Genomic DNA, 26,737 nt, shown 5'->3' on the forward strand with positions numbered 1-26,737 from the left:
ACAGCTAAGCTGATATTCAGAAACCAGATGTGAGGGTGATTAAAAGTCAGAGACTTTTTAGTTTTTTAAATAAATTGAAAAATTAAGAGAGTTCAAAAGTTGGCTTTGAAAGGAACAATTTGCAAGTCAGGCAATTATTTGTTACTTAGTTTTTATTTCCTGAAGCTAGAAACACTGAAATGAAGTATTTTGCTACATGTTTTTATAACAAAACATCTATTCCTCTACAATTGGCTTGAAATACCACTACCCACCCCTGCCCAAGTGCCCTCCCAAGGAAACACAGCCATTACTCACAGTACAGTCTTGGCTGGGCTTCCATGTATCAGAAACAGGAAAATAAATCATGCTTAGCCTAAGCAGTTCATAGATCACAGCAAGAATGGCAAGGGAAACTCTTGTGGGGCCAAAGGCAACATTTCAGACTTCATGGAAAATTCAGAAGAGGATGGATGATCTAGTCCCCCGCTTCCTCCCTGTCACAGTACCTCCACAGGGAACCTCCCCTTCCTAGATGAATAAGGCCTGCTTGTGGGAGGGCCAGGGCTGCTTTAAAGTTTAAAGGCCCCTCAGCATATATCTTCCCTGGTGGCTCAGAGGGTAAAGCATCTGCCTGCAAGGCGGGAGACCTGGGTTTGATCCCTGGATCGGGAAGATCCCCTGGAGAAGGAAATGGCAACCCACTCCAGTACTCTTGCCTGGAGAATCCCATGGATGGAGAAGCCTGGTGCAGGCTACAGTCCATGGGGTCGCAAAGAGCTGGACACAACTGAGTGACTTCACTTTTCACTTTTCAGCCTATATGCCTCACTGAAGCACATGAAACTGAACTGACTCTCCAGAGAAACTTGCTAAGCCCTCCAACTACCATGCCAAGGGACCACGGCTGTTGCAGACGGGACTCAGCTAGCCTGGGGCTCACCATTCCCACCTCCTGAGGAAACCACGAACCTACAGCCAGCCTTCAGCTCAGTCTAGATCAGATCAACAGATCGCCATCAAGCATCTGCCACGTGACAACCACCACGTTTGGAATGAATGTACAAAGGTGAGAAATATGGAGCTACCTCGCTTTGGAGGCGCCAAACTTTTATTATCTTTCTGTTGTTTGTTTAAATTAATTTATTTTAATTGGAGGCTAATGACTTTACAATATTGTGGTGGCTCTGCCATACAGTGACATGAATCAGCCACGGGTGTACATGTGCCCGCCATCCTGAACCCCCTCCCGATCCATCCCCAGCCCATCCCTCTGGGCTGTCCCAGTGCTGAGTGCCCGTTTCATGCATCGAACTTGGACTGGTGATCTGATTCACATATGGTAATACACACATTTCAGTGCTATTCTCCCAAATCATTCCCACCCTCGCCTTCTCCCATAGAGTACAGAAGTCTGTTCTTTATATCTGTGTGGAGACGCCAAACTTTTAGTTTGGTGGAAGACGCCACAGCCAGTGTGAGTGACAAAACTCTCCCCCTCCAGAAAGTAGCTCTATGAGCCAGACTACTCTGCCCTGCCCACAAGTCTGCATCCGGCAGCCCCCAAATCTCATACTTCTCAGGGGCATATATTCTTCTCCAAAATATTTAGTTACGGGGTTCTTCATGCTCTTTAATATCCAAGCACAAAATCTTCTGGCTCAGAAAAAAAGAGGAAAAAAGTTCCACGTAAGCCTAGTGCTTTCTCCAAAGCCAATAGCCCCTCAGGATCCACATGCAATGCACGACAGCGCCAGTTCTGTGCTCACTGCCCGGCACCCGCGCAGACCCATCTCCCGTGCGTGCAGGGAGAAGTCTTAGGAGTTCTCCTGCCAGGTCCCCACACCTACCAGCAGGCAGCCTCCCTTCCTGGCCCCCTCTCTGACTTTCAGTCACCTGCCCTCAGTGTTACAGTGTCCATCGGTCGGGGGGTGACCAGTTTCCACAATGAAAGTGTGCTGGATGTATGTGTACACAGCAATTAACAAAGAATTCAAATAGGCAATGCAATTTGACTTCCAACTTGAAGATTCTAAAATCTTAAATAAGGAGCCATGAAAAAAGAAAAAAAAATAGGAGTATGGCTTAAATAAACAATTTGGGGTAAGCAGAGGAATTTAAGATTGGCAAAAAAAAAAAAAAACACCTAGTAGATAGAAGTAGATGGGAAAGAAACTTGGGTAACCTTGAAACTTGAACAGAAACTTCCTGTTGATAACTGTGGTTACAATGGAGTTACAAAACCAAGAACAGAACACGCAGGGCCTTCAGGCATTTTCAAGGCCCACTTCAAGCTTGGAATTGAGTTTGAAAAATCACTACACCTCCAATCAAGAAAATATCCATTTCTGTTTCTCACTCTTTCAAACTACTGTTTTGGTGTTATAAATTGTTCTACTGTGAGACTGTAATACAATACCTCAGTACAGCCACATTTTTAAACACTGTGTGTGTGTGTGTGTGTATATATATATATATATATATATATAAAAGCAAAGTATAAAACAGGCTAAATGAAAATAATGTAGTGATTATTTACACAACAGCAATAGGCTAGAGCTGAAGAATTACAGGGGGAAAAAGACATTAGTTTTCTAGTTAACAGATAAATATGTCCTTTGAAAACATCAAGACCTAAAGTAACTTTCCTTTGTAGTATTAAATTGTTACTTTTTTTTTTTTTTTCAGAAAAGTTTTAAGAGTGAAACAACAGTTAAAGCCCAGTTTCTAGTAACTTTGCACAGATTATCAAGGATCCTTATTTTTATTACATACTAAAATACTACATTTTTCATACCTTCTTCACACTACTTGCCAAGTTTCAAAAATGAAATTTTTAGAATCATTCTTTTGTTTTATCCTGAAAACAGGAAACTTGTCTAGCTCAAGAGAGGTTCAGAATATGTACTAAGTAAACAAGACAGAATGTAGCTCTGTAATAGTATTTTTCATAAGGCACAGATTCAAATGTCAAAAGGAAACATATCTTTCTACATCATATCCAAAAGTTTACTGTGACTAGTTTTATTTAATGGAAAAAGACACAAACTTACATACACACTGTATACATTTATATATTTGTATATGTGTACATGTGATGACTATTTCAGTCATAGTTTTATATCTCATGTCAACTCCAGTCAGTTGTCAGTGATGTCTGAACAGTTTTTAAAAAGGATTTGCTGCAGCCCTGGATTCAGCACAGAAAACCACAGTGTGGTCTGCCTATGAGGCCTCTAAATGTGCCTTTCCACGCACCATCATCTCCATCCTCACGACCAGTCACCCTCTCCCAGGTAGAAACTAGCATCCCCGTTTCACAAGTGAGGAAACAGAGGATCCGAAAAGCAAAGTAACACAGCCAAACCTATTAAATAATAAAAATGCTTCCAAGCAAAACCCTGACCTGCTCTGTCACTACCGTCTCATCAAGCTTAACACTAGAAAGGACCTTTTAGAATCAACATGATTGACGGTCTTCACTTTGCAAATGAGAAGACTCCAGGAGGACATACGGAGGACCGGCCCAAGGATGCATACACACTGTCTGGAAAGCAAAGCCAAGGCTGGAGCTAGGGCTGCAGACCCTCCCCAGGGCAGTGACCACGGCTCTGGGAGCTGCCCTCCCCACACGCCTCAGAACTAGGCGGCCTCTCCGCCAGTGGATGGCAGAGGTCCCGCTGGCCCCTGCTTTCACCCATTCCTGGCTCCTGTCCACTCCTGGCTCCCTTGGGGGCCTCGGGTGTTGAGCTGAGGAGGCTACAAAGGGCATTAGAGCAGCTGCCACGTGGTATCCGAAGGCATTACGGGGGCTCTTCAGGTCCGGCTGCTCCCACGGTGGGGTACAAGCAGGTGCCTGCGAAGGGTCGGTGGGTGGGATCACCGAAGAAAAGCAGGCTATGAGAGTGTTCTCTGTATCACTGCCCTCTCTCCTCTCAGTGTAACATATATTTTCATGCATTGCACACTCCCCATGAAACTCTTTTCAACAGGTTACACTAAAATAATAGTGTAAAATATTAAAATAATATTTTACTATATTATTGTAAAATAATATCTTGCACTATTATTTAATAATATTTAAAAATATTATTTTAAAATAACATTGCAAAATAATATACAATATTATTAAAATAATACTGCAAAATAATAGTGTACAATAATTGGTGTCAGTGCCTCCTATGCAAATTATAAGGAAATTTGGTCAACTGTGAGCCTTCTTTTCTCCGAATCCCTTTTTACATAATTTCAAGGTCACTGACTGTCCCATTCTCAGTAGCCCACACTCACACTGCAGCTACTAGCAGCCGCTTACCCAAAGGCACCTTGGAAAGTTTCCAATTCAGTTTGTCTTGGCAAGTGACCAGAGTTAAAAGCAAAACAAATCCTTCTGGTGAACATTTTTTAAAAGTAAGGTACTATTAGCTGCCATACATTTCTACCATAAAATTAAATTAAATCTTCCTTTTAGTAACAGCCCACCTGAAAGTGTACTTAATTCATTGGAAACAACTTTCCTAATTAAAGGTATTTCACAATTCATTTTTAAGACTATGCTTTCAATCTACTAAAGTGACAAAGTATCCAAGCGAATAACAATAATGGGCATTAAAAGGGCTCATCTTTATTAAAATTAGGGAGCATTACTTTCCAACAGAGCTAAAAAGCAGCAATTGCTCTGAGTGTCATTAAGAAGTAAATGTAGTGATAACTACAGACGCCTGATGTAAGCCAGGCTTGACCCTAAGCAAGAGTAGTTCCTTTTGCTCAATTAAAAAGGAAAAGAGCTGAAAACATAAACTAGACGTAATGTTAAATGTTGAGGGGGCTAGTTTCAAATGATTTAAAAACTATGACCTTAAAGAAATACACAAACAAAATACACAAGTGGGTGATCTGTAACATCGGTCTATCCCCTGCTAGTCCCTAAAAGTTAACGAAGCACTGGGTAACAGTAACAACAAACTAAGGAAAATATAAATTCATTTTCTTATTTTAATAAAATATTTCATTTCCCTAGAAAATGAAATTTTCTAGAAACTGTAGAAATTTGTAGAAATTCAAGTACTATTAACCTACATCCTACAATAGAGAATAGTCATTCCTTCACCCAAAATACTCGAAATTGAAACAGAAAGTTAAAACAAGAAATTAAAACAAATGATGAACTTTGTAAAAACTGAACCGTACCTTGTATTTCGAAGACAACATCAGCAAGCATTGGTTTATTAAGGAAAAACTTGAGGGAAGTGTTATAAAACCACAGAGGTTTTCTGGCTTGATAGGTTTTGCAGTTCCTTAGGCAATTAAACTATAAGGAGAAATAAAAATACGAGAGGAAATATTATACAATATGCGTTGATAATCTGCTTAGAGAACGTGGAAATCTCTGCTGTCTAAAGGAGTAATGATTACCCCCTCTATGGCATCTCTGGTCACAGCTTTCGTGGAAACCTGCCCTCGAGAACTACATCTGCTACCTGTCGAGAGCACCAGTGCACTACGCAGCACTCACAGCAGCGAAGGAGCTGGCTAAGTGAAGAGTCTGCAACTGACGATGAGGGGCGCTGAAGCCCCCGGACCTTTGTCTCCTGGGAAACAGACAGCAGTAGCCCGGCCTCATATGAACGCCTAGTAAAACGTGTTCGCATATACAACCTGCTTGTCTATTCACTAGTTACGAAAATATATACACAGAATTTAATTTGCAATTAAGAAAACACACATATTTTTCACCGTTCACATCAAGTTCTACTGCTCACTAGATTCAACGTTAATACACCTGGGAGTGAGGAACTAAGGCATCTTGATCTACAACCTTATAATCCCAAATATCTCTCCTGCCCACAGTCCCAATGGCTGGAATCTATCAGAGGCTGCCTGCATCTCTCATCTGGAGCTCTAGAAACCCTGTCCCATGACCACACCGATCTGTCCTCTCCCAACTCCTAGCTGGAGCCTCCAGTTAACAGTGAAGAAGGCTGGGCATCTCCAGCCTTCCTCTGCTCCCCACTTAGGATCTGGTGCTCTGTGTACCCTTTCTGTGATCCTTCAGACAATCCCTTCTGAAGGAAAGAGCCCCAGGGAATGAGAGCCAGCCCCTCTCCCTTCCTCCATCACCCATTTCCCTGGCTGACTCTCAGAACCTCAGGCCAGGTCAGAACTTTTGACCCTCTGCTCAGCTAGACAGGAAATTCAGAAAGCTTTATCTCTAAGAAATAACCAAGTGTACATACAACATTAGCAATAAGAATAACAGGCACCTACTCCCCACTCTGAGTTAATCTACTAGGGTGGGAAGTTAAAACATTTGGCGAGAAGGAAAAAAACCTTATCCTGCCTCTCAAAGAAGAACATACACTCCAGGATGATATCCATGAGCAAAACAGACAACCAAAACAGGATTATACAAACCCTGCTCCTGTAATCTAAGTTCTTATACACAGTATTCTTTAATACACACTGAAGGAACTGGGGGTGAGGACTTGGGGGGCTCCTACACATAAAGCACAGGAACAGTCAAAAAGCATCATCAGAACCTGAGGGCTAGCAGGGGCTTCAGAAATCAGTCTAGAGATAAACTGTACCCCATGGATGGAGGAGCCTGGAAGGAAGGCTGCAGTCCACGGGGTCACTGAGGGTCAGACACAACTGAGCGACTTCACTTTCACTTTTCACTTTCATGCATTGGAGAAGGAAATGGCAACCCACTCCAGTGTTCTTGCCTGGAGAATCCCAGGGACGGGGGAGCCTGGTGGGCTGCCGTCTATGGGGTCGCACAGAGTCAACACGACTGAAGTGACTTAGCAGGCATAGATGGAAGTTCTTCGTGGTTAGGATTGGTTAGAATGGTTAGGATTCAGTAAATCCTATAAACTATGCCTGATAAACTATGCCTAGTTTACCCCTCATTCTAGAGAAAGCCCTGAGAAGACTTACTCAAAGCCACAGGTAATTTGTGGCAGACACAATTTAAACGGAGTATTTCCTGATTCCCAATACTCAAAGATGAGAGACCCCCGGGAAAGCACAGGAGGAAAGCACACAAGAACCCGTGTCCTCCTGTGCAAAGGAAGGATTTAATTCAGTTCCATGGACTAATACAGGCCCCAGCTTTCCCTTCCCCAAGAAGAAGTTGTTTTATTCTTGCTACTGAAAGGAATGACTGTTCAGAATCCAACCCAAGGAAAAGCTCAGGTTTAGAACAACAGGCAACACTTCTGTCCTAACCATTTAGGTAAGGTTACGAATTTGTACATCATGAATGCATGTAGATGTATTTTAGGTATCAATATATAAAGATTCTGCATCTGTATAACAGATTTCCTTGTTTCCAAGCCTTGATTTTTTTTTTTTTTTTTGGGCCACACCACATGGCTTGCAGGATCTTAATTTCCTGACCAGGGGCTGAACTCAGGCCACAGCAACGAAAGCCCAGAATTCTAACTATTAGGCCACCAAGAACTTCCAATTATGCCTTGAATTTGAAGGAAAAAAAAAAAAAAAGCAAGGGCAGAAGTTTGGAGAGAATATATGTATTTTCACTGGTCTGTGAGCAAGTTCATGTAGAGAACTTTTGAAAAGCAGAGTGCAAGTCTATAATGCACATTTCTACAAAAGCATTATTTAGCTGAATTAGGCTATAAGAGCTACTACCCTGCCATACACCTGCACAAGTGGCCAGCTTCTGTATACCTGCTTCAATGTGCTATGAAAACAAGCAAAGAATGGTCTTATCCTTTAATTCCATATTTGGTTTAAAAAGAGACCATTTTTTTTATTTAAAGAATAGTCAGGAATCTTTATAAAAACTTAGTGCAGTTTTGAAACATTAACTTAAAATGTTAATAAACTTAGGTTGTAGCATTGGCAGTCATCTGTATAAAAAATTAAAGAAATAATCATTTTTCTTACACTTAACATAAACCTCTATTCTGCTAAGCAGTGCACACAACTTGCCTTTTTATCCACTGTAGCCGATTTGCTTATCACAGAATCTGAAATAAGATTTTGGCTAAATTGTTTAATGTAGTCATCTTAAAAGTGAACAGATTTACTCTTAAGGCTCTTACAGACTCTGCAAAATCTGTTACTAGGGTTTTCATGGGCAGTAGTTTATGACCATATACAAAGTCTATATTTCTATAATCTTTGAACCTAACATATGATTTGAACTCTATACTGGATGAGAAACAAACCCTCAGCTGCCCACCTAGTCAAGGAAATTTCTCGGAACTCTTGAAAAAGACACACACTGAGACTGCCATGCCCCTGAAAACTGTTTGGAATGAAACTGTGAGCAGTGAGGAAGCATCGTCTCCCATAAGCCTGACTATAACTGGGCAAATCCAACAGCCTTCATTCTTAACATAGACTGCATATTCCCAGAGTCCCAGGGGAATGTCTCAGGGAACAGAATTCACAAACCAACATTTTAAAGACATGACTCATACATATTTGAATTCTAACATGAATTAAAATCAGAGATAGCAAGAAATCACGTGTTTATATTTAAAACATTTAAACAGCAAAAAATAGACTTAAGGAAAAAAATACATTATCAACTTTCCTCATGACTCCATAGTATATTCACCTTAATACCAGTTATAATTCAGAGAAAGTAACTTACAATAAACTAATTTACCTTTCCTGGTGTTTTTAAAATGCATTTAACTTTCTCAATTACATTTGAAACATCTCCAGAATCTTTCAATTTTTTCCTGATATCATCTTCTAACTCTTCCCACTGGAAGGCACCTGTAAAAAAAATCAATATATATTGAATTTTTTGTTAAAGCAGGAAGAAAGATAAATATTTTACTGAGTATCAATGTTCCTCTTTCTTTTTGTTTAGTATTTTCTTTTAATTTTTATTTACCAAACATATATTCTTACAATTACACTAAAACATTTAAACAGCTCTCACATTAAAAAAAAAAAGTTTCCCTTCACCTAAACTATTTCTCAAAAGCTGGAGTCTTCTTCCTGAACAGCTGCCACCTCTTTATAGAACAGGCGATGAGCTAATGATAACAGCAATGGCTAGAATATGAGTTCCCATCACAAGAGGGCCAACACTCAACTGATTTACTTGCTCTGAGTATGAGGCGGATTCCGTCCTTTCTAAGGCTGGATTCAGTGATACCAATCATGAAGGGCAGTGACTACAATCAGGCAAAGGAACAGAATGCATTCAGAAGGTTTCATGCACTGTCAGGGTCCGATGAGGATGTTCCATAGCCAGTTCTTACAGAACCAACCAGAAGAAGAGAGCTGGATAATTTTCTGTAGAACCACACAACTGGGACATTAAAAAAAGAAAACTCACCCCACCCGGTCGGTCCCTCTCACCCTTTTCATACCAACCCACTTTTAAGCCGTCTCTTCTTAGGTTCACTTCACTCCTGTCAGCCCCTCTTCCTCTGTGCCTTACAGTCTCCTCGTCCAGGATCAGCAAAATGTCTCCCCTTCCCCCAAACACGTCTCTCTTTGGCCCACAGCAGTCTCCTACCTAGCCTCCCTACTCCCAATTGGCCTTTTCCACATCAAGTGAATCTTATTATCAATGCAGCTAAGTTTCCAAAAGTGCATTTCTGTAGAGATTACCCCCATCCAGCCCATCCCTTATAGACAGTCCTAAATCCTAAAAATACAACTCAAAAAGATACAGAGTGGGTGGGCACAGTTGGGAGACCCAGGTTCTAGTTCTATCTACGCAGTTAACAACTGGTATGAATTTAGCTGATTTATGTCTCTGGGTAACTTGAGATCCTTTTCTATTTGCTCTTGGTCTTTCTCTTCTGGTATTTCCCTTCAGGTATCCAGAACTTTGCCAGGTGCCTTCATGAATACTGGGGAGTGGAGAGGGCACGGAATGAACATTTACTGAACCAGTGAGATTAGGCAGTTGCCGCCAGGCTGTAGCAAGGAGATCCAAAACTAATCTTTTAGAATCAGATTGGCAGTCCAGTTGCTCTCAGGCCTCATTAGAGCTGAGCCCTGCAGCGCTTGGCATCCTTGCCTATCTTAAACTTCTCCTTACCTGTCCTTCATGACTACTACAGTGTATCCTGGGAGAGGGGTGGGGGAAGGAGAGTCCTCATTTGGGGCATTTGCTGTTCTGCGGGGTACATGCTCCTACCATGGCCAAGTTCAATACAACAACACAGAACACACCCTTACTGCTAAGTCGCTTCAGTCGTGTCTGACTCTGTGCGACCCCATAGCCCACCAGGCTCCTCCGTCCCTGGGATTCTCCAGGCAAGGACACTGGAGTGGGTTGCCATTTCCTTCTCCAATGCATAGAAGTGAAAAGTGAAAGTAAAGTCGCTCAGTCGTGTCCGACTCTTAGCGACCCCATGGACTGTAGCCTACTAGGCTCCTCTGCCCATGGGATTTTCCAGGCAAGAGTACTGGAGTGGGGTGCCATTGCCTTCTCCGAACACACCCTTAGGAACAGGTAAATACCACTGCCTCTCACACGTTGGCACTAGCTAGCTCCAGGGCACCCCTGCCTCTTCTTAACTTTGGGCACTCTTTTTCTGACTTCACTGTTAGCTCTTCTCCCTCCTCAAATTCCACAAGGCGTACAGTCTAGAACAAGCCTATGCTTTTTGTTTTCCTCTTCCTCAAAGAATGATTTTTAACTTCAAGTCACATACTCTTTTCACAATCTGATGAATTCTCTGGATCACTGCTCTAGAAAATTTCCCATGCACACATAGCCAGTAAAGTCTACATAAAAGAGAAGGATCCCTTAGAAGCCAAGGGACCTCAGTTCAAGAAAATTCACTCTATGCCAGTGATTCTCACCCCTAGCTATATATTACATTTACCTGGATGATCTTTTATAAAATACCATTGGAGAAGGTGCCATCCCCAGATGGATTACATTAGCATTTCTGGGGATGGGGCCCAGACATCAATTTTAAAAGCCTCCAGGAAATTCGAGCGTGCATTGACTGCTGATGACTATTGCTCATCCTTTAGACATTTTATCCACTTTCAAAACCCAGGGTCAGTGGCATGCAGCAAACAGTACATGGAAGTAGTTCTGACTGATACTCACACAAGTTAAAGGAGAGCACAGATATTGTTTCTTAAAAGTAAAGTCATGTTAACTAAAGAACACCTACACAGTATCTCCATTCAGAAGAGTATCAGAAAGAAAACAAGCATCAAATCTAAGTGTATTAAGATTAGCAATAGGTAAATTCCTACAGGATATTAATCTGTTTGAGAACAGACACAGAAAGATCCAACAACTGAAAAGAAAAGTAAGCCTAGGTTATAAGGGTACTCTAATGACCAGGTTCTTGCCATAATTAGAAATGCTAATCAAATCATCTTTGACACTTAGGTGTCAAATATAGCAATAATAAGACTGAGATTTCTTTTCTTTTCTTGTGGTAATAACATTAAGTGTTATGCGCTAAGCTATGGCTGACTCTTTTGTGACCCCATGAGTGTAGCCCCCCTGGCTCCTCTGGCCATGGAATTCTCCAGTCAAGAATAGTGGAGTGGGTAGCCATTCACTTCTCCCGAGGACCTTTCCAATCCAGAGATCAAACCCAGGTCTTCCACATTCAGGCAGATTCTTTACAGTCTGAGCAACCAGGGAAGCCCCAATAACATTTAACATGTGTTCCATTTTCTTAACATAGTTTTAATACACTGCTGCAGCTAAGTCGCTTCAGTCGTGTCCGACTCTGTGCGACCCCAGAGACGGCAGCCCACCAGGTTCCCCCATCCCTGGGATTCTCCAGGCAAGAACACTGGAGTGGGTTGCCATTTCCTTCTCCAATGCATGAAAGTGAAAAGGGAAAGTGAAGTCACTCTGTCGTGCCTGACTCTTAGAGACCCCATGGACTGCAGCCTACCAGGCTCCTCAGTCCATGGGATTTTCCAGGCAAGATTACTGGAGTGGGGTGCCATTGCCCTCTCCACTACTGCTAACAATAGGCATAGTACTATATGTTACAGCAGAGCTCTAGATGTCATCCTACATAACCGATTGTGATTTTAACTTCTTAGAGCACTAATTTATTTACTCTTACAGAGCATGATCTACCCATGTGCATTCAGCTGTTCTTTTATGCAGTGCAGAAAAGAGCATATCACAGAATAATTTCAAGAGCTGGAGAATACTACACTCATTTCCACAAATTCATTTACCCTGGCAGCATTTCAATAAGTGATGTGAAATTCTAAGGGCCATCTGTGGCAGGAAGAGCTCAAAGCTAAATTCTTGATGCTCTTACAAAGATTTCAATTGCTATCCATCTGAGATCCTGTGACTCAGGAATTTGCCAGCATAAAGGCTGTACACAGTATCATAAGAATGTTACAATTGTATGCCATTTAAGGATTACTCCTCAAGACCAGGAAACTGCGGGCCTCACTTTTCAGATTATTCCTCCTTCAGTGGTAAAGAATCTGCCTGACAATGCAGAAAACCCAAGAGACATGGGTTTGATCCCTGGGTAGGGAGATCCCCTGGGGAAAGAAATGGCAATCCACTCCAGTATTCCTGCCTGGAAAATCCCAAGGACAGAGCAGCCTGGTGGGCTCCAGTTTATGGGGTTGCAAAGAGTCGGGCACCACTGAGCATGCACACGCAATGTCAGTGGTAGTCATAAAGTATCAGACGTTACGAAATGTTAGCAGCTATCCAAGAGGAAATTAACATACGCACTTTCACTGTGCCTGTTTGCTCAGAAATTTGAATATGAAAATGAACAGAGGCCTTCATTACAGGGGTAAAGTGTTAACCAGAGTATTAAAAGGCCCTTCCTAAATATAGGACTCAAATATCCATGGTAGACACAATATCTGCAACATTTCAAATTCCTAAAGGTTAAAAGAAAATTATTTTTAAAAATTTAAAATTTTTAAAAAGAATAGAGACATTCTCTGTCATTTGGTTCATTTTTCTAAAAAAAGGAAGAGACACGTTTAATAGGGTTTTTCAGCCCGTGTTTGCTCAGGGCAAACATTCCGGAGCACGCCCTCTCATGGGTTCTGCCTCTGCTTCCCGGTCCAACTGACGTGAGCACAACCCGCTCCTGTCTTCCACAGTTCCCAACAGGACCTGCAGCTAGGCCAGGGCTGCAAGGAGGAAACCAGTGTGAAACTGGGTCTTAAGACTTGTGCTCTGTTCAAAAGTTTTCAGATGTTGGACAACAATAAGATAAACAAACAGAAAATACATAAGCCCAGCCTCTTAAGTCTCTAAGGAAAAAAAAAAAATTAGGTTTCAAATTTTAGTTTGCTTTAATTAAAAAAAATATTTTTTTAAATAAGCAACCTATGCACCAAGAAAAAATCAAAGGGCAAAAAGAAAACATCAGAAAATGTTTAGACATTTGAGATCGGGAATCTGGTCGGTTTTTCTTCTCAATAAATTGTATTTTGCTGAGATTGTCGTCTTTTTAAACACAACGAACAGTAGCACTTTTGCTTGAGTCTGAGGTTATACTGAGTAAATAGTTAAAGAAGAATTGTTAGGCACCTGCTGAAGCATTCACTTTCCTTTTACCTCAGCCCACATCCAGGTCTCCCTGTAGCCCCAGGTCAGTGGCCTGTGGCCAGTGTGTACCTGGCACTACGTCCTGTCTGGGTCACATGCAAACAAAGCTCAGAGCAGAGAGGCAACAGCTAAGCGTCAGACTGAGAAGTCCATGCCCTGAACTGGTTGGGGGTTTGCAGCTCAGCAAGCTGTCCATGTCATCATGCATCTCTGCCTTCTAGTCACTACTGCCAGGCTCACTGGGTTTCCACCCAACCACTAAGCATTCACTTGCCTCAACTTCAGGCAGGGGGTACAAGAATGCATGGACAGCCCCAGCTCCAGAGAGCTCTGTGTCAGTCAGCCTGGCAGGCGATTCCACTTTGACCCTGTTCCCTGAGACTAATCACTGGGTTCCTCTTCAGGGCCTCTGGGCTGAATTCCAGGCCCTCATCCCCTGGCTGTGGCTGGTGGTCCCAGTTCTACCAAGAGCAGGTGCTGCAGCAACTTGTGGTACAAAACATCAGCACTGCCTGGAGACTACTGGAAATGCAGACCCTCATGCATTCAAGGGATCAGATCTGATAGATAGAGTGCCTGCCAAGAACTATGGATGGAGATTTGTTACACTGTATAGGAGGCACTGATCAAAATCATCCCCAAGAAGAAATGCAAAAAGGCAAAACGGTTGTCTGAGGAGGCCTTACAAATAGCTGAGAAAAGAAGAGAAGCGAAAGGCAAAGGAGAAAAGGAAAGATATATCCACCTGAATGCAGAGTTCCAAAGAACAGCAAAGAGAGATAAGAAAGCCTTCCTCAGTGATCAATAGAAATAGAGGAAAATAGTAGAATGAGAAAGACTAGAGACCTCTTCAAGAGAACTAGAGATACCAAGGGAACATTTCATGCAAAGATGGGCACAATAAAGGACAGAAATGGTAGGGACCTAACAGAAGCAGAAGATATTAAGAAGGGGTGGCAAGAATACACAGAACTGTACAAAAAAGATCTTCATGACCCAGATAACCATGATGGTGTGATCACTCACCTAGAGCCAGATATCCCAGAATATGAAGTCAAGTGGGCCTTAGGAAGCATCACTACGAACAAAGTTAGTGGGGATGATGGAATTCTAGCTGAGCTATTTCAAATCCTAAAAAATGATGCTGTGAAAGTGCTGCACTCAATATGCCAGCAAATTTGGAAAACTCAGCAGTGGCCACAGGATTGGAAAAGATAAGTTTTCATTCCAATCCCAAAGAAAGGCAATGCCAAAGAATATTCAAACTACTGCACAATTGCATTCATCTCACACACTAGCAAAGTAATGCTCAAAATTCTCCAAGCCAGGCTTCAACAGTACATGAACCGAGAACTTCCAGATGTTCAAGCTGGATTTAGAAAAGGCAGAGGTACCAGAGATCAAATTGCCAACATCCGCTGGATCATTGAAAAAGCAAGAGAGTTCTAGAAAAATATCTACTTCTGCTTCATTGACTACACTAAAGTCTTTGACTGTGTGGATTACAACAAACTGTGGAAAATTCTGAAAGAGATGGGAATACCAGACCACCTGACCTGCCTGAGAAATCTGTACACAGGTCAGGAAGCAACAGCTAGAACTGGACATGGAACAATGAACTGGTTCCATGTTGGGCTGTATGAAGCACAACTGCAATCAAGATTGTTGGGAGAAATATCAGTAACCTCACATATGCAGATGGCACCACCCTTATGGCAGAAAGCAAAGAATTAAACAGCCTCTTGATGAAAGTGAAAGAAGAGAGAAAAAGTTGGCTTTAAACTCAACATTCAAAAAACTAAGACCATGACATCTGGTCCCATCACTTCATGACAAATAGATGGGGAAAAAGTGGAAACAGTGACAGACTTTATTTTCTTGGGCTCCAAAATTACCGTGGATGGTGACTGCAGCCATGAAATTCAGCTTGCTCCCTGGAAGAAAAGCTATGACCAACCTAGACAGCATATTAAAAAGCAGAGACATTACTTTACCGACAAAAGTCCATTTAGTCAAAGCTATGGTTTTCCCAGTAGTCCTGTACAGATGTGAGAGTTGGACCATAAAGAAAGGTGAGCACCAAAGAATTGATGCTTTTGAACTGTGGTGTTGGAGAAGGCTCTTGAGAGTCCCTTGAACTGCAAAGAGATCAAACCAGTCAAACCTAAAAGAAATCAGTCCTGAATGTTCCTTGGAAGGACTGATGTTGAAGCTGAAACTCCAATACTTTGGCTACCTGATGCAAAGAACTGACTCACTGGAAAACACCCTGATGCTGGGAAAGACTGAAGGCAGGATGAGAAGGGGACAACAGAGGATGAGATGGTTGGACAGCATGATCGACTCAATGGACATGAGTCTGAGCAAGCTCCAGGAGTTGGTGATGGACAGTGAAGCCTGGTGTGCTGCAGTCCCTGGGGTCGCAAAGAGTTGGACATGACTGAGTGACTGGACATGACTGAGTGACTGAACTGAACTGATGCCCCACCAGGGCCCACCGAATCGGAGTCTGCACATTAACAAGATCACCAGGTGACTGGCAGGTACTTTAAGGTTTGAAGACCACTGGTACTGGTGATAGAGAGGCTGCAAGACCAACCACCTGTTTTCAGAATGTTGGCCTTCCTTAGGCTGAGCTCCAGAATAACAGTGGTTCCTAACTGCACTCATCTTGCCTGCTCTTCCACCTTCCCACCATCACTAGAGAGGATCTTCCCAAAGCCCAGTCTAATCATGCATAAAGTTCTAGAAAAGCTTCTTAGAACAGCAGGAGCAGCTCCCAAGGGCCCTGCCAGCCTCATCTCCTTCCAGCCATCCCCTCCCACTCCATGCTCCACCCATGGAAACTACCTGTGGTTCCCAGGAAACAGCAGTCACCAAAGGTTACATTTTCATTAGAGCAAGTTTCTCAACATATTCATTTCTCTCAAAAAGCATCAGAGAGTGAATACATGAATGACTTCTAACAGGCAATCAACTCTGGGGAAAGGTACGAGGGCGTGAGAACTTTCTTCTTTTCTCTCCCCCTTTTTTCCATTTGTATGTATGAATTTTACAATTAAAAAAAAAATTACTCCCCAGGAGAAAGATAAGCAGGTTCTGTCACTGGACATACATTTAGTTATTAGAACTGACCTCAAAGTGCTCATGCGCCTTTGAAAGTATTTAATGGATACTGTGGGAAACATGCTGAATAATTCATGACTTCAACAGCAGACTCATTGAAAAGAAAAGCCAAACACTTCCATCATGGTTCTCTGACATATCATTAAAGACATTTTTTTTCTTCTAATGTGTAAACATTTTGGCTTTTCAAAATTAGTCCTAATTCTGAACTGTGAGATTCTAAGTTTAAACATAAAAATCCATTGTGCTAAATGAAGACTCTAGCTTATCTGGTTTGTTCACATAATGATTCACAGCTACTAGAGTCTACTCATTAGTTCAGCCTACGTTTACAAAGAGGCTGCCATGCCGAAGGCACTGACTGCTGGTATGCTCTGCAGGGGTGGAATATTCTAAGCAAATATTCACTTAATGGATTTAAGATTTATATCACCACATTCAACTCCAATATGTATATTTTTAATCCACTTAATCTGCATGCTACAACTGTTATTTTTCACAACCATTAACTTCTTAACTTGCAAAACTAAACACAACCCCAATGAAAAAGAGAAAAATCTTATCATCAATCATTTGACTGAATCCATAGGGATTCTCTAGGCAAGAATACTGGAGTGAGTGGCCATGCCCTCCTCCAGGGACTCCTCCCAACCTAGGGACTGAACCCAGGTCTTCTGCATTGCAGGTGGATTCTTTACCAGTTGAGTTACCCAGGAAGCCACCCTGTTAAAATAACTCAAATTAAAAAGTCTAATCTTTAGAATATATGTGCTATACTGAGCTTTTAAAAGGATAAGACGAAAAACAATTGATAAGCTGAATCCTACAAAGATAAGCGCACAGAAGTAACAGTAGTTTGAAATAGTCACAGTCAAAGTTAATTAGATTTCAGTCTGAACTAATTTTAGATACTGTTTCTAGTTGTTAAACTGAATGCAATGATCATGGTAATTTCTCCCTTCAATTCCCTCCAAAATCTGAGTCAAACAAGAATAAGTAAAGACACTTATTTTCATATGTATTTGAAGAATTTTATTTCTTTAAAGTTAAATCAGACAATGAATTCTTAAATATTAAATATTTAAAATGAATTCTGAATATTCTTTTAAATATAATGGCTTCCCTGGTGGCTCAGATAGTAAGGAATTTGCCTGCAATGTGGGAGATCCGGGTTTGATCCCTAGGTCAGGAAAATCCCTGGAGAAGGGAATGGCTACCCACTCCAGTATTCTTGCCTGGAGAATTCCATGGACAGAGGAGCCTGGAGGGCTACAGTCCATGAGATCACAGAGTCGGACACAACTAAGTGACTAACACTTAAAATACTAACATACTCGCTCAATAGGAAAAGAGGTTACTGTTTCTACAGGTAGATGTAAAACCAAGGCAAGGAAACTTGTAAGGAGAGAAAGCTTGGCCCAGTTCCTGTGGATAAAGCAGACACTGCTGCATTTACAATCTTCACCTCAGACAGTATGAAGAAGAGAAAGATAAAACCAACCGGTAACACATGAAGACCACGGGCACACTTCATTTCAAAAGCTCACGAGGCTGTACCAGAACCATGTGACAAGGTACCTGAGTAAATGAAGCGCAGGATGTCCGATAAACAAGAACAGAAGAAGGCGTCTTTAACGATGACTCGTAAGGGCGGGTTGCCCGGAGACTCCTGGCTAGCACCTGGAAACGCGGGGTCTCTGTTGATAGTAAAGAGATCCTGGGTGGTCTGGATGATACTGGAATCCTGAATGTCAGCAGGACTCTTTACGCTGAAGAGCAACATGAACACGTGGCTGACGGCGCAGAGAACGATCTTGTGGGCCTCGGCCACCTCCTTTAAATCTGGGCTGTAAAACACCACATCCACACACTGGCAGCAGAACAGCAAGTTGTTTAAGTCGGCGTTATAATGCGATGCTTCAGCCTTCAAGACCGGCATTTTCTCTGTTTCAAAAAAGAAAATAAGAATAACAAACTGCTCTTTAGGTCCACAGACCCCTGTCACTTCAGGTTTAAACACAACAAAACAATATATTTTTTAATATTATTAGGTTGAACCATAGGAAGTTGCCAATATTTGGCCATTTTGGATCCAGAAAAACAGCACCTTTTCTATAGCTTCATCTAATTATAAACTAACTATCCAGGAATGACACAGATACACAGAAATACTGTATTTACTTTTTCTAGTACAAATGAAAAATGTACCAATGCCACAAAGAGCATTTCTCACTATGTGTGGCCCCACATAAAATATTTCTCCAAATGCTAGATTTCAGTTATGTTGGCTGTCATCATTCTTCACCTGATAAAAAAATGCAAAGAAATTTCTGAAAGTTCTGAAGAGCCCAACCTCACATCTGAAGTCGTTTTCCTTCCAGAATAACTGAAGGCAGAGGAATGAATTGTTAAAACTGCAGCCTCTTAAAAGCCAGGGTTCAGAGTCTTGGACTCGATGGTTTAAAACCACCTTGACCATTTTATTCCGATGCTAAAGTTTGTCTTTCCCTCCTAGTAAAACATTATGCTGCCCCACAACCAGCTTCTTCCTCTCGGCACACGTCAGGGAGATTGCTGGTCAGGCTCCATGATTTCCACAAGGGCAGGTAACCTTCCATTCCCTAGTTTGATCACTAACTAAATTAGATTAGCCTCCATCAATTCAGAACATCGGCCTGGAGAACCACAGCCCAGGTCCTCATCATAGACCCGAATTGTGAACAGTCTGCTAACTTTCATCTAAAGCTGTGCCGAGGAAAACGTGACCTGGGAAGGGTTGCCTGAAGGATATACAATCATTTAAACCAGTACAATTCAGCCTTCTTCAGGAATAAAAACAATTCTTTATTCTAAAGCAGAACTCCAGTCTACTAACTGGACAAGGTAAGCTGGGGGCCAGGCTCTTTCTGCCCTGTACCCTATCCATCCTCTTCTCTCCATCACCAGAGGCACCCTACAGATCCTGACTGTCTGAGAACAGTTTATAAAAATCACATGCCCCAAAGCCAGGGATCAGTCCTTAGAAGAAGTCAGCACCAGAACAAACGTGCACCCCGGACCCTGAGTTATGGTCAGTGCGATGCCACAGCGCTCCCATGGGAAGGGCACACCTGCCCACTATCTCACCTGCTGGCCCCAGAGGAAGACCCACAGGTTGTAGTGCTAAATGACCTGAAGAATTTTGCCTTGTCTGAGCAATTGGTATGTTTTCTCTTCTTGATTAATAAGAACTAAGAAATTATGCATCAGCATCATTGACTTGGCCATTCCCCACTCATCTTCGCATCCAGGAAGTAATTAAGGGCCCAGGGTTTGCTACGTAACAACCACATCACCCCTTTCACCCTGCACATCACAAAGTTCAAAGCCAATTCTACGGTGTGTATGTCCACATTTTTGGAACTGACTTCCCATACAAAATTACACTCTCTTGGCTTGTTCATGTATATTCATTCATTCACCAAATACTTATCAAGTACAAACAATATCCATAATTACTTGATCTGAATAGAGTATTATTTTACCACTGCTATTACAAAATTATGCAATAAGTTCTGGCAAGTTGATATAGTTTTTTTAATTTTATTTTCCTCTAACCCTATATCATGAACATTTTCAAACAGTCAAAAACCTCAAAGAATGATACAATGAGCACACATATATCTTGCCCTTAAATTGTGTAATTATTAACACTTTACTTTTTGGCCTTATCTCTAAATTTTCTCTCTCCCTCTGTGAGTGTGCATCTCTCCTTCACTCACAAACCATTTAAAAGTAATTTGTAATCATTAGGATACTTTAGTTCTAAATACTTTCATATTTACTCATAACTCATATTTATCTCCTAAGAATAAGAACATTCTTCTACTAAACACAATACTACTATCATATATAAGAAAATCAACAGTAATCCCATAGTATCATCTAATTTCCCATCCATAATGAAATTTTACCCAACTGTCCCAAGAACATCTTTTAGATGTTTTTATGGAACCTGTATCCACTCAAAGTTCATGCATCACATCTGGTTATTTCTCACTGGACTGTAATTTAGAGCAGCTCTCTACCACACACACCATTCTTAAAAGAATCTATAGGTTCAAGTTTTCAAGACAATAGTCCTCAAAATGTGATCCAGGTGCCACCTGCTTCAGAATCATCTGGGAGGCTTATTTAAAAATCAGATTCAGACTCCATCCCAGCTTCACTGAATCGGAATGTCAGGTGAGTCCTGAACACACTCAAATTTGAGAACAATTGCCCCCACACTTTTTAAACGATCTACAATAAATATCAACGGAATGTTTAGACACGGGCTAATAAATGCACCTGGCTGTTCAAGCTGAGGTGGTCTAATTCCATGAAACGAGTTGCTCATCTTCCTTCTCTTCATTTTTTCACTTGTCTTCTGATTTAAGGCTTGGATCATGAAATATTCCAACTAAAACAAGAATCAAATGTTAATTAGAGCTCTGACAAAATTATGTAGATATGACTATTTGGACTCCGAATCACAGCTGCCAGTACCATCGACACGTATGCCTTAGCCAATGCTTTTCAATTTTTTTTATTTTTAAAAAAATCTATCAAGTAGAACAGTCTGTGCCTTGTCTAAACATAAACTATCATTCAAGGAAAAAACTGTACTTTCTCTTGAATAATCAAGAATGCCAAGCAGTACATCCAAGTGACTACCAATAACCATCTCACAGGCAACTATAACAACCAACACTAGAAAAAGTCAAAGCAAGAGCAGATCTCTAGCTTTGGGTCACATCTGCTCACAACAATTCAGAACGTTCATATGTGCTCTACTTTTTTTCCTGAACAAATTACTTTGAAACGCATCCGTCATTTCATAAATTAAAAATCTTAACCACATGCACTTACATAGCTCCGGGCATGTGACGCCTGGGGCAAAAGTACAAAAGGAGGTCCGCATACCACCTACCTAAATATTTAAATGTTGCAAATCAAGAAAATAAACTGTTACATAAAATATATTCTATCCTTCTGCTTTGCCAAGTATGTCATCATTTAAACTGGAAGGGTTGGTTCAGATTTAAATTCTGAGACTCCTCAGAGTTTCCTGCAGCAGAGAGAGCTAGCCCCTAACTCCTGGTGCCCAAGACCACCCTTCCTCTCTCCACCTGCCCACCCACATGCCCCTACCTGAGGGCACTGGTACATGCAGGCAGATATCCACACCTACACAACCGAGGTCCAGCCACTCTCCCCTTCCCTACTCCTCACATCTGGTCACCCCTCGGTCACCTCTCAGGCCTCGGGGTGTACATTATCAGACATGTGGGCCACCTTCAGGTAGATGGACCCAGGGAAGAGACTGGAATAGTCTGGGCAAAACAGACTCAGCACCAGCTGGTCATAGGACTCGGGATGCTGGGTCACAGCACAGCATGCAATGCTCTATGTTGATGGAAATGTCCTACAACATCTGTGCTAATCATGGAACAGTAGCCACTAGCTAAATGTAGCTATGCAGGACCTAAAATGTGGATAGTGCACTTGAGGAACGGAATTTATTATTATTATTTATGTATGTACGTGTAAGTCTCTTGAGAGTCCCCTGGACTGCAAGGAGATCCAACCAGTCAATCTGAAAGGAAATCAGTCCTGAATATTTATTGGAAGGACTGATGCTGAAGCTGAAGCTCCAGTACTTTGGCCACCCAATGTGAAGAGCTGACTCATTGGAAAAGATCCTAATGCTGGGAAAGATTGAAGGCAGGAGGAGAAGGGGACAACAGAGGATGAGATGGTCGGATGGCATCACCACCTCAATGGACTTGAGTTTGAGCAAGCTCCAGGAGATAGTGAAGGACAGAAAGCCTGGTGTGCTGCAGTCCGTGGAGTCACAAAGAGTTGGGACACGACTGAACAGCAAAAATTATTTATGTATGTATGGGCTTCCCGGGTGGCTAAGCAATAAAGAATCTGTCTGCAATACAAGAGACGTGCATTCGATCCCTGGGTTTGGAAGGTATCCCTGGAGAAGGAAATGGCAACCCACTGCAGTATCCTTGCCTGAAAAATCCCATGGACAGAGGAGCACTGAATATGAGACAGAAAAAGTGAAACAAGCTAGATAAAAGTAAAAGACCCTCACATAGTCCAGTTGTTTAAAAATAAACATGGCTGCTCATTAGAAACATATTTGGAGCTCTGGTTTAAAAGAAAAAAAAAGCACTACCCGAGAATTTGTATTTTTCAAAAAAATTCCAAGATAATTCTGATATACATCTGGATTTTAAAAAGTGATTACAGGTTTTTCTATTAAATGGTAGTTTTGGAGATATAGAATTCTATAATTTTTCTGTTGGCCAATCATGATGCAGTGGTATTAAGTGAGTAACAGTTACACAATCACAATAGTAAAATATGTTTATCAGTTTTCACAATCAATAACAAGACAAAGAATAAAAGATAATTACAATTGCATGCCATAATGGGAACACGATTAAACTATCAATATCAAATAATTACATACCACCTGGGGGGTCAAGGAGAGTGATGTGCTAAGTGGAAGTGCGTACATGCACATGTTCTCATCTGCTCAGCTGGTCTATGTCCTTTGGTTGATGCATTTAATCCATTTACATTTAAGCTAATTATCAATATTTATGATTCTATTACTGCTTTCTTAATTGTTCTGGATTTATTTTCTGTAGGTAGGGATTTTCTTGGGCTTCCCTGGTGGCTCAGACGGTTTAGAATCTACCTGCAACTCAGGAGACCTGGGGTTGATCCCTGGGTTGGGAAGATTCCCTGGATGAGTGCATGGCAACCCACTCCAGTATTCTGGCCCTGAGAATCCCCACGGACAGAGAAGCCTGGAGGGCTACAGTCCATGGGGTTGCAAAGAGTCGGACACAACTGAGTGACTCAGCACAACACAGTACAGAGCTTTTCCTTCTCTTGTTTTCTGCTTAGAGAAGTTCCCTTAGCAGTTGTTGTAAAGCTGGTTTGGTGGTGGTGAATTCTTTTAATTTTTGCTTGTCTGGAAAGCTTCTGATTTCTCCATCACATCTGAAGGAGAGTCTTGCTGGGTAGAGTATTTCTGGTTGTAGGTTCTTCCCTTTTATCACTTTAAATGTCATGCCATTCCCTTCTGGCTTGTAGTTTCTGTTGAGAAATCAGCTGATGGCCTGATGGGAGTTCCATGGCATGTTATTTGTCATTCTTCCTTGGTTGCTTTTAATAGCTTATCTTTAAGTTTTGTCAGTTTGATTACTATGTCTCAGTGTGTGCTTCCTTGGATTTATCCTGTTTGGGACACTCTGTGCTTCCTGGACTTGGCTGACTATTTTCTTTCCCATGTTAGGGAAGTTTTCAGTTATTATCTCTTCAAATATTTTCTCAGGTCCTTTCTCTCTTCTCCTTCTGGGACCCCTACAATGTGAATACTGGTGTGTTTAATGTTGTCCCAGAGGTCTCTGAGACTGTCTTCATTTCCTTTCATTCTTTTTTCTATATTCTGTGGCACTGATTTCCACCATTCCGCCCTCCAGGTAATTTATCTGTGCTTCTGCCTGTTACTCTGCTATGGATTCCTTCTAGAGTATTATTCATCTCTGTTGGTTCTTTAGTTCTCATAGGTCTTTGGTAAACATTTCTTGCATCTTCTCAATCTTTGCCTCCATTCCTTTTCCAAGATCCTGAATCAAATTCACTGTCTTTATTCTGAATTCTTTTTCTGGAAGGTTGCCTATCTCTACCTCATTTAGTTGTTTTTCTGGGGTTTTACCTTGTTCCTTCATCTGGGACATAACTTTATGCTTTTTCATGCTGATTAACTTTCTGTGATGTGGTTTTGTATTAGTCGATGGGAGACTGTGGTTCTTCTTCTTCTGTCTGCCCTTTTTGATGGAGGAGGCTATGAGGCTTGTGTAAGCTTTCTGATGGCAGGGACTGGTGGTGGGAAAAACTGGGTCTTGCTCTGGTGGGCAGGACCTTGCTCAGTAAAGCTTTAATCCAATTATCTGCTGACAGGTGGGGTTGTGCTCCCTCCCTGGTAGTTTTTTGGCCTGAGGCAACCCAGCCCCGACTTCCCTGGTGGCTCAGATGGTAAAGCGTCTGCCTAGTGTCCATCTTCTCCAACAAATGAAACCAAGTTGTCCTTTTCCCTTTCAGTTCAGTTCAGGCGCTCAGTCATGTCCGACTCTTCACAACCCCATGGACTACAGCACACCAGGCTCCCCTGTCCTCCACTATCCCCCAGAGTTTGATCAAACTCATGTCCACTGAGTCAGTGATACTATCCAACCATCTCATCCTCTGCCAACCCCCCTTGTCCTTTTGCCTTCAATCTTTTCCAGCATTAGGGTCTTCTCCAATGAGTTGGCTCTTTGCATCAGGTGGCCAAAGGGGTGGAGCTTCAGCATCAGTCCTTCCAATGAATATTCAGAGTTGATTTCCTTCAGGATTGATTCATTTGATCACCTTGCAGTTCAAGGGACGCTCAAGAGTTTTCTCCAGCACCACAGTTTGAAAGCACCAATTCTTTGATGCTCTGCCTTCTTTTGGTCCAACTCTCACATCCATACACGACTATTGGAAAAGCCATAGCTTTGACTATACAGACCTTTGCTGACAAAGTGATGTCTCCATTTTTTAATACACTGTCTAGGTTTGTCATAGCTTTTCCTACAAGAACCAAGTGAAGTGAAAATTGTTCAGTCATGTCTGACTCTTTGCGACCCCATGGACTATAATCCATGGAATTCTCCAGGCCAGAATCCTGCAGTGGGTAGCCTTTCTCTTCTCCAGGGGATCTTCCCGACCCAGGGATCAAACCCAGGTCTCCTGCATTGCAAGTGGATTCTTTACCAACTGAGCTATCAAGGAAGTCCACCCAAGAACCAAGCGTCTTTGAATTTCATGGCTGCAGTCACTGTCCACAGCGATTTTGGAGCCCAAGAAAATAAAGTCTGTCACTGTTTCCACTTCACAGCAAACAGAAGGGGGGAAAAGTGGAAGCAGTGACCATAATAACCATTTCACAAGATTAAAACTATTCTTGATTTTAAAATTAAAGTTCTAACTGTGGTTCTAAGAAACGGCTAAAGAGCCAACCTGACAAATGATGAATTTATGCGACTGGGATTTCCACTTACCACTCCTCCAAAATACTTTCCTATGTAGAAGTCATCGAGGCTGTGCAGCTCCAGATAGGTGGCTCCTAGTTCTTTAGCAAGCTGGATCCCTTCCGTCGTACTGACGCAGCTCCCTCTGTCTGAGGTGCACAGCGGGCATGTGCAGGGTAATTCTTCTGAGAAAACGAACATGACCAACAAAGCGTTTTGAAACTAAACACACACACACACAAATGTGCACAGACAACCTGGACATTAAACAACAAATTAAGAGCTCACACCAGAATCACAGTTCAAGGCCACTTCATATAGCTACTATCCACTAGACTCTGAATGAGAAGTGTCAGTGATAACTGCAAGGTCCCTAAAATAAATAAGCTTTAAATGGAAGAACAACAAACAAGATCTTATAAAATAGATGAATTTTTAAATAAGTGAATGAATACTACCAAGGCTATTACAGTAACTAAAATGCCAGGCCTGCTTCCTTTTATACAACTTCAACCATGAAAACAATGGGCTGGCATTTTTTGTTGTTGTTGTAATAACCTTTAAATACATTCACTAAGTTTGAATACATCTTTTACTTTAACAGAATCCTCAATTTGACCTCAATCCTGAAGGCTGCAAAACTGTCAGTCATTCCAAATTTCATATGAAGTACATTCCTATTAATCTAGACATTTTGATGGCTGAACTCAAAAGCATTCAACTGCAGTGACCAAAGTCAATCACTTTTCATCTTTTGCTCCAAGATCGTAACACTAAAAACTGAGAGCATAAATTACTCAAGATGTGAACTTCCCCAAGAATCACGTACAGACCTATGGCTGGGAAGGTGGTAAACCAATCTGTCTGTAAGACTCTGCCTTAATAAGGCTAATCGTGTATGTTCAACTCCATATTTGCCTGCCAGCTTTGTTCTGTTTCATGCTACACTTCAGATATGTCATTGTTCAAAAAGCAGCCAAGTCCATTTCCAAGAAATCAC

General features: G+C 41.7%; 1 protein-coding gene across 2 annotated transcripts in view; it reads right to left on the reverse strand.

Annotated features, from left to right (window-relative positions):
• RHOBTB3 (Rho related BTB domain containing 3) overlaps window positions 1–26,737 on the reverse strand; it is an 84,526-nt gene that overhangs the window by 42,870 nt on the left and 14,919 nt on the right. For both annotated transcript variants that reach the window (XM_027545571.1, XM_027545570.1), the window contains exons 4-8: window positions 25,768–25,922; window positions 20,963–21,074; window positions 18,212–18,577; window positions 8,624–8,736; window positions 5,170–5,290 (exon numbers count right to left, since the gene is read on the reverse strand). In XM_027545571.1, the coding sequence (XP_027401372.1) occupies window positions 5,170–5,290; window positions 8,624–8,736; window positions 18,212–18,577; window positions 20,963–21,074; window positions 25,768–25,922 (867 nt within the window). The remainder of the gene's footprint in view (window positions 1–5,169; window positions 5,291–8,623; window positions 8,737–18,211; window positions 18,578–20,962; window positions 21,075–25,767; window positions 25,923–26,737) is intronic.

Source organism: Bos indicus x Bos taurus, chromosome 7 (genome assembly GCF_003369695.1).
Source record: "Bos indicus x Bos taurus breed Angus x Brahman F1 hybrid chromosome 7, Bos_hybrid_MaternalHap_v2.0, whole genome shotgun sequence".
Classification (NCBI taxonomy): domain Eukaryota; kingdom Metazoa; phylum Chordata; class Mammalia; order Artiodactyla; family Bovidae; genus Bos; species Bos indicus x Bos taurus.